The sequence below is a fragment of the Gordionus sp. m RMFG-2023 genome, chromosome 5 (genome assembly GCF_954871325.1).
Source record: "Gordionus sp. m RMFG-2023 chromosome 5, tfGorSpeb1-WG-v2, whole genome shotgun sequence".
Lineage (NCBI taxonomy): Eukaryota > Metazoa > Nematomorpha > Gordioida > Chordodea > Parachordodidae > Gordionus > Gordionus sp. m RMFG-2023.
The window spans coordinates 1,375,565-1,385,001 of NC_088779.1; the positions used below are offsets into that span (position 1 = coordinate 1,375,565).

General features: G+C 25.7%; 1 protein-coding gene across 2 annotated transcripts in view; it reads left to right on the forward strand.

Moving 5' to 3' along the window:
- Positions 1 to 9,437, forward strand: part of LOC135929542 (uncharacterized) — a 68,106-nt gene extending 58,669 nt beyond the window's left edge. For both annotated transcript variants that reach the window (XM_065466168.1, XM_065466169.1), the window contains 6 exons: positions 1,052 to 1,072; positions 1,169 to 1,189; positions 4,962 to 4,982; positions 7,150 to 7,170; positions 7,492 to 7,524; positions 9,214 to 9,437. In XM_065466168.1, coding sequence (XP_065322240.1) covers positions 1,052 to 1,072; positions 1,169 to 1,189; positions 4,962 to 4,982; positions 7,150 to 7,170; positions 7,492 to 7,523 — 116 coding nt within the window. In that variant the 3' untranslated portion in view covers position 7,524; positions 9,214 to 9,437. The remainder of the gene's footprint in view (positions 1 to 1,051; positions 1,073 to 1,168; positions 1,190 to 4,961; positions 4,983 to 7,149; positions 7,171 to 7,491; positions 7,525 to 9,213) is intronic.

Sequence of the window (9,437 nt, forward strand, 5' to 3'; positions counted from 1 at the left end):
ATCATGAGGCCAGTGATAAAGTGTCGCAAGGCGTATTTAAACGTCTGTAGGCTAGTTAAAGAGGACGAGCCTACACCTATGAAATGCGGATTAATTTAATTAAATTATAGGTGGGAGTTAACTGATTTTGATTTAAATTATAATATTTCAAAATTAAAGTAAGCACTAGGTTTGAGATGTTGAAGCCTCTAATATCCATACGCCAAATCGGGAAAGTACGCACTGAAGGGTAAATCGTAACTGTCAATGGTTTTCGAGTTATTTAATGTAAAATTTCAAAATAATATGGTGAAAAATTTGGATAAATATAACTCCAAGGAAAATTTTAAATCGATATTAATTCAAAAAATAAATTAGCCATATTTGTTTGTTTTAGTAATAAATAAATGTAAAGTAAATTATATATGCAATAATACATTGCCCCACATCCCGCTGCGTTCGCGCATGTCTACAATCAGTTATCCTAAAGATTTTAAATACAATTATCCCCAAACTTAGCCAAATCCTGGTCATGACTATACATTTAAAGTCAAATTTGAAAATTAATATGTTTTGTGCACTTTATTAACATAAATAAATTACAAATATATATAAGAAACTACCAGGCTCAGTGCTATCCCGGCATTACTAATTTTTTTAAATATATATATACCTAGGCCAAATCGGGTCTAAGATATTTTTTTTAAAAAAATAACATGGCCGGGCCTGCAAAACGTATTTAAAAAATACTCTGGCTGGGCCAAGTATTTTAAATCGCCATTATTATCTTTCTATTTCGCTTCGTAGAAAATATTTTGATAAAATCAAAAACCTGCTGGCCCGACCAGGGGACTTAAGCCCGGGCTATGCCCTTTGATACAATAGACCAGGAAGAAATTGAATACTTTAAATATACCCATGCACGGACTAAAAAAAATTTTTTTAAATGCACGCGTCGGGCATAATATTTGTTTAAAAAAAAGTAATCAAATATAGTTTATGTTACCTGCCTTATAATATTCATTGTCTATTATTTTTTTATTAAATATATAATACTTTAATTATTTTCAAGTTAATGGGCTTAAAGTTATAAGTAATTAACAATAAATATTAATTAATTATTTCTGAAAAAAATAATTATGAAAATCTTAATCCGTTTGTACATAATATGTCTATATTTTAAATTTAGAGAAGAGGATCCAAAAAGCTAGTAAAATAGATTATCTTCTTTATATAATTATGTAAAAACTGCTTGTCAAGCCGTAAAAATAGAGCACAAATTGTTGTTCATCTTTGTTACACAATAATAAGTCTTTAATTTAATAATCATTTATTTAATATTAGGATTGCTATTTCTCACACATTGAGGACTAAATTCCCTTTTATTTCTCAAATAAAATAGAGTAAAACCAATAATTATACTTTTATAAAAATTTTATACATTTGTAGAAATATTAATTTATTTAAAAATATTTAGTTAAATTTGGGAATAATTTTATATAAAATGTCGATGTGCGAAAATGTAACAAATAAACTTTTAATATAAATTATATTAAAAAATTTTAAAACCTTGTATTATTTTATTATACATTTCATTTTGTCTTAAAGATTTATTATCCAAATAGACTTTCTTAGAATTGTTTATAAAGACCATTAACCAGTAATGCAGGTGTGAAATTGTAAATCTTTGAACAAGGATAATGTACTATGAAAGGAAATTAAGGTTGTGGATATTATTGGAATAAAGATATGATCTCTGGAATTTTTATATATTTTGAAATTTTAAGCTATTACTCGAGAGTTTAGAGTTTGACAGGATAGGCCTAATAAATCTTTACTAGAATAAAACCAAACGTGAAATTGGCCCAAATTCTAGATTTAAAAAGTCATAAAAGGTTATCATACAATTAAGGTGGACTACAATAGCGTGGGTAAGCTCATAGTTAGTGAGTTGGAGTTGAAAATTTTTAATAGGGATAACTTCCAAAAATTAAAGCCCGGATTCACTAATTAAAGGATTAATGAAAGAACCTTTGATAGTATGCTAGATAATAGAGATTCAACGCCGCAAACTACAACTGACGTATCCTAATCTTTCGACCTGTATGATTCAGGCCATGGGAAATTAACTACACCTGTCTTAAATAACAGGATAGCACCATCTAAGGTAAAGTCCTATTTAAGTTGTGGGAATGATTGTGGATTTAGAAAAAGACAACTAGAAATTAAGCATCGAAAGCACCCCTTTTGGTAGGTAATTAAGTCGATTGATTTTCTTAGAATTTTTAGGTTAAAGATATTTTCTGTTAGATCTTTTATTACCTTTTGTTAAATGCTAAGAGGGATGGGAAATTTAAAAAATACGAGTTAAGCCCAGAGCATAAAGTATGCATTATGTTAAAAAACTTTTTAGAAGGAAGAATGATTTATTAGAGAGTAGCATGTCAAGAAAGTCTCCAAGCTTAAAGAGGACATCAAATGTAGAATAGGGGAAGAAACTGATTTTAGTGTATCTTGTTATAGAACCTAGATGTTAACTCCTCCTAAGAGTTTTTTTTTTTAATTGTCTTTTTGGTTGATTTTCATTTGAGGTTCACTAATTATTCCGTGTTCTATATACGAGACCTTGAATGAAAGTGTCATTCTGAAATAATGGTTTATATTATCTTATTAATTCCAAAACAAAATAAAAGGGTTCCTATGATATTAGTAGATCACCCTTTTATCCACTAGGCTGAAGGTATTTTTTTTTATAATTGTATTGCAAAAATTGGATATTGATAACAATAATATAGAAATTTAATAGAGCATGGGTATAATGTGCTCACTAATTGCAATAAGTTACGGGAAAAGATATTGTAAATATTATCAAATTTAATTTTAATAAGTGTTTCATTTGTGAGATTTCCCTCAAAGTGAAGACATATAATATGTTGAACCGCCTTACATCCGCCAATTACTCCATCCCCTAATTGAATTAAGGTGATAAGTCAAGCCGACTTGATAAGTGGGCTCGCACTCAGGAGGTGACTCCGGTCAGCTGAAGAGTTGGTTCGAGTATAATTTTGATTTGAATTGTATTTATTTGTTATTTAGCCCTAATTCTCATGCGGATCTGCACATATAGTTTTCAAACATTTTGATTTTAACAATTTTCTACTATCCATATAACAATTTTAAAAAATATACTTATTATTTTTATTGTTATTATAATAGATGAAAAAATTTTTGTAATAATCTCTGTTTATTATACCCGATAATAGGTCAGAAGTATCCTTGGGAAAAAATATTCAGAACAAAACGGCTTTACGCCTGGAAAAAGAAATACTTCTGGACAAGCCCTGACAAAAAAGACAACTGACAGAAATACCCAAATTTTAATAATTTTTTCAAATGTTAAGAAAAAGAGGAAAGTTTTAAAAATTTCTCTCACGTTTTATTATTCAAAAACAAATTTAATTAATGACAATGAACAGCCGTTGTGTATTTTTACAACAATTCTCATTATTGTAGTACTGGGGAAATATAAAGACATCGGTTATTTGTATTGCTAAGTAGTTTTTGGCAAGATCTGTTTCAGGCTATCTAAGTATAATAATAGATTTAACGTTATTACAGAAAAATTATGCCCATTTCTCCTCTGCTTTTGGATGAGCATAAAAATCTGCTCAAACAAGATCGTACTTTTAAATTCTTCTGATGGTCTTTGTTCCAATGTGATATAAGGTTTATAAATTTATATAAATACAATTATTAAAATTAAATTTTATTTATAAATACTCTAAAATAGATTTAGTAAAAAAATATCTGATGCATTTATAAATACAATAATTGTACAACATTTGAAAATTTGAAATGACAATTTTATAACAATAGAGCCGCAAAATTAATATCAATTTTTGTAGAAAGAACATAGCTATAGCAATAATTTAGTTAATCTAAACTAATAAAAAATTCTTTTATCGCAATTGCATATTAACAGTATGTAGTAGAATTCCATTATATAAAATGTGTCTATATGTTTCGGATCCATTTTCGAAAGTTTTTGGAAAATATTTGGACAACTTTTATAAATTTTTATTCGAATATACTGTTTTTAGAGGTTTTTTATAACATTTTAAAATTCTATCAATATCGGCTATTAACGATAACCATCTGATAAGGAATATACCTTAAAAAATTATTCGTTATCCGATATTCGATTTGATTTTATTCGATTCTATTCGTATTTTATGAATAACGAATTTATTCAATTCTAAAATTCGAATCCAATGCGAAAAAGAAAAAAAATATATTATTCATCTAATAATTTTTTTTTATCTAATATTCTATAGAATTATTGAATATTATTAAATAGTTTATTTACAAAAAAAATTCAGGAAACAGAAACATTAATAATATCTTTATTTCAATGATTAAAGACTTATCATACAAAACATGAAATGACAAAAATAGATAATTTTGACTTCATTTTTTTTTCACAACTAATATAATAATGTTTTGGAAGTAAATATTTTATGTAAGTTATATTTATAAATCCAGCTTAAAAAAAATACATATTTTCGTAACCTGGAGTTACCATATTTTTATTACCATAGGAAAAAATATATATAAAAATTTATAAATTTATTATACATCTAAAATTCGCACATTCGAATTATTAAATCAGGGATATAAAATAAATATTCGTAAAACTCACTGGCTGATACATGACAAATGCCAAAAATAAATTAAGGTAATTATTTACAATGCATAAATAATAAATACATTGATGAAATCTCCATAGTGACCACACAGACGTGTTATGAGTTTAGAAAAAAAATTTGAAATTGATTTGAATGTTATAATAAGTCTAATATGAACCTTTTAAGGTCGAACTTATGAAGGATTTAACTGAGATGAAGACCTTTTGATGTTTTAATTTCTATTTTTATAGTCACAATTTTTCTCATTTGTAATTTAATTTATATTTCACATCTTAGTAAAGAGAAAGGAAAATAGACGTAAATAAAACTATTATATATTTTATATTTTGAAACTGGGAATCAAACTAAACAAGGCCATTTGTCACTAAAAATAAATTTTATAACCCTATAATAAAAATCAACATTTCTTCATTAGGCGGTTTTATCAGGAGATTATTATCTCCATGTAACCCTAATTATATCTTTTTCTAGGGCGACTATGATTCTGGTGCATGAAAGAATTATGATATTTATAAATTATATATGTTTATTGAGGGAAATGCGAATCTATCAAATTTTTCTTTGTTTTTAGCAAATAATGATTTTAGATAAAAAAGGAAAAAAATAATATGCATAGATGATTTATATTTTATTCAAGTTGAGGGAAAAATATAATAACTAATCTACCACACGCTCTAGTTATAATGTTACATAAATTAAGAATAAATAATTTATATTTCTAAGAAAGGTAACAAAATCTCATAAGCTCAAATGGTTTTAAAATCTTAACATATATGTGGCTCATTATTTCTGAAGTATATAGAAATGCGTTTTATACCACACGGGTTATACTTTGCCATGCCTAATACCTATTGTGGTTAATTAGTTAGAATTACAATTCCACTACCCTGGTTTTTGGTTTAAAATAAATGAACCAGAACCAACCCAACCAAATGGGTAGACCTAGTGGACCAAATCCATAGAACCGAGCACCGATCTGAGCACCACCCGAGTCGACCCGAGCACCAACTCAAAACCAAGTTATTATATTATTTTATTGTGAATATTTTACTCAATTATATTTTTATGCATAGAGGACGAATATTTCAATATTAGCATAGAAATAACCAGATTCCTTTTTTAAAAAAATCTTATAATCTTAAAATTAAAATTTAGGAGATGAGTAATTCAATTCCATATTAATTAAATAAAATTGATATCGAATTTGAAATGATTATCTTCTAAGGGAGAAATATTTATTATAAGAATTTATCGATTTTTAGATATGTGATTCATATATTATCAAAAAAATGAGGGTATTATATGTTTATTTAATTAATAACTTCTGGGATCTGCACTAAAGTTGTAAAAATTGGTCATTAGTCATCTCAGGAGTTGGCTCGAGTTGCCCCAAGTTGGCTCGATTTTTATTATGAGCCGAAATGTATTTATTTGTTGTTTAACTCCAATTCGCTAAAGGATATTACAACCACGTGTATATCTTTTATAATTTAGATTTAATTTTAAGGGAGAATTTCGTTTAATACCAATATTTAAAAGCTATCCCCTATAATTTTTAAACTTATCCATTCTCTCACTGGTGAATTGTAGGCAACCCTTTAAACTTAGTTATTAAATGAAGTGTTAACCTTATGATATGAATTAACAAATATTTAAGAATTTCTATCGATCTTACTAGGCTATGATATCCTACCTCCAAACTTCCGTTTTTGGGTTATCATTCTCTCCATTACCCCACTTTCTAGAGTGTAATATCTAGGGCATAATGTTAATTTAATAAAATCTAGAATCTCAGCATTTCTCGAATTATCATGTTTTCAGCTTTGATAAATAACCCTTCAAGAATAACTAACCCCATTCCTCTTTACTACTTTTCCATTAAAATTTATTATCAACGATTAATGTGAAGTTCCTAATTTTAATTTGTTTAGCAGAATCTAAAGCCCTGCAGTTACCCTTCTCCAATATATTATGACCTAACTAAACCCTGTTAAACCTAACTAAACCCTGTTAAAATTTTGTAAATTTTATCAAATAATTAATGTTCATTTTATGAACACAGGTCATAAATATTGATGATAAGGATGTGTTAAACATGGATTATTATTTTATTATAATGGTTATTATATAGCGCAAATTTTTATATGTTGCATATTATTAATTTACATAATTTATATTAACTTAATAGTTTCATTTAATTATTTAATAGTTTTATTTTATATATAAATGATAAATTTTTTATAATTGTTGAGTTAGATTATAGTTGAAATATTTTATGAAATATATTTATTTAATAAAAGTTTTAAATCTTTTTGTTTTATCTTCCTTACTCCCTGCCAACCTTAACAGGATACATATAATATTTTACCTCCAAATTTATTTCGAAAGTCTAAAGAACTTAAAATTTCTTTATTTTAATTCACTTAATCAATTTTTTATTTATGATTCCTGAAAATGAAAATAGAAAAAAAGCAAGCTAGACCTGGTAAGAACAATATTATCTATTGAAAAATTAAAATAACATTTATAATTAAGTATAAGTATTTATTAAGGAAAATGTAAAAATATTTAATGGTTTAAGCAAATCTATCAAATAAGAAGGATGATATTACATTAGAAAAAATTTTATTGAAGATTTATATGTTTCCATAAGAATTTTTCTATATAAATCTAGCCTAAACTAAATTTTTGTATGGCTATCTAGTGTTTTGTATATTCTAATAAGAGGCCTTTCTTAATGCTTACCATTAATTATTCTGAATTTCAAATTATTAAATCATCATTTTGAAAAATTTAATTTTTATAGCTAAGGGTAGAAAAAGAGTTAACCCTAAATAAAGTATAATAGAAAATATATTATTTATTTTATAATCAGTGAATGATAAAATATTTTTGGAATGTTGTTTTTGTATTATAATACTACATATTTGTACATGAATTTAAACTACTAAGCTAATTAATTGATAACATTATTAAAAAAATTACATTTGGCTAAATCAATTAGAAACGAAAAAAATATTTTTTTATAAAGAAAATTTATGAATGCAATAAATTAGAGAAATTTTTAAATGATAAATAAATTTCTATGAATTGTATCAAATATAACAACACACATTGATTACAGGTACCAGCAATTGAGTGATTCTTAAGAATAGCAAAGGTTGGGTTAAATACTAAACATTTCTGGTTATATGATTAAAATTTTGAAATAATTTAAAATAGAAAATGTATTTGTAAATATAATTATTACAACTTTTATATAGTAAATCTTATATCAATAACTATATTTTTCAATCACGTTTATTTTTTAAACATAATATCTAGAGAAATTTTTTTAACTGTCATTCAATTTTATTATAAAAGTAAACAGCATTATTTATTTTTGAAAATATAACATAAAAAATATGAGGAAATTTGGTTTATTTTCGGACTGCAATGAAAAAATAGCTATACCGTTTCCAAGTAACGTTTACAACACTAAAATAGCTTAATAAGTTTTATATAGAAATCTACTTTAAATATCGGAACTATTTTTACCCTCTACCCCTTTCTTTCACAACTTACGCATATGTGTTTAAAAATCAATCTCCTCATAAGTTCAGGTTAATCGAGATTGGCCCTGAATTGCTGGATCATCATAACCCTAAATTAAAGGTAGAGCTTTTGTTCTCCAACGAGGGGTGGGGATTCGTTCAAAGAATAGCCTATGCCAAAAGAATATATTAAGTTTGTTTTAATCAGAGAGTAATATTAGTATAACCCATTTTTTGTATTGCATGTTAACTGCAAAAAAATGCCTAAATTATATTTCCCGCATTTTCAAGATGAAAATGGAGATCGTAGTTATCACATACTTTAGGATGTGAAAAATTGCAAAATTCTATATCGGGTTGGACTGATATTCAATAGGTCGGCTCAGAGTTTGAAATTTTTTATTATTAAAAAAATATAATCCAAATATATGATGATTTCTCTTATAAAAATTATTACCACAAATATAAAATTGCAATATTTAATTAAAATATCATTGAGTAATTTTTGTTTTTTTGAAAATGATATAGATACTTTGTAATAATAGTGGATCTTGTATATTTATGAAAAGACTAAAAACTTTGCTACTATTGAAGGATTATCATAATACAAACTTCAGATTCATGTATCGGAATATTTTCTGCTCTGCTTAATATAATGTAAAAAAAATGCATTAGCTTAGACGGTTTATTTTGTAAATTTTTTACAAATCTCAATATAAAAACAAATAAACAAAGGAAAGATTAAAATTATTTTAAAACATCTTAGATATAAATTACAAATTTCGTAATTAATGTAGGGGTTAACTAATATCTGATGTTGAACTAGTAGATAAAGACATTTTTAAAGTAGATGCAGGATACTCGCTTGTCGTTATTATTTGGAGTCAATAAATACGTGTAATAAAGACTGAGTAAGCCAGGATTAGCTTTAAAAGTCATCTTATACTTATCTCCTCATTATATAATATAATTATTCTATTTATTATTAAAAACAGAATTTAGAAAAAGAAGAATCCATATGAAACAATAAAATTATATATTAATTGTTATTTTCAAATCTTAACTGTCATAATTATGATGTAATTAATCATTAGATTTACTTAACAATTTTTAGATTATAGGGCATTTGGTATATTTGCTAAAATTGTGATTAATTAATATTTACATTCTATCGAATTTATGATAATAAATCTTCGGGAACATCATTATAACATTTTTA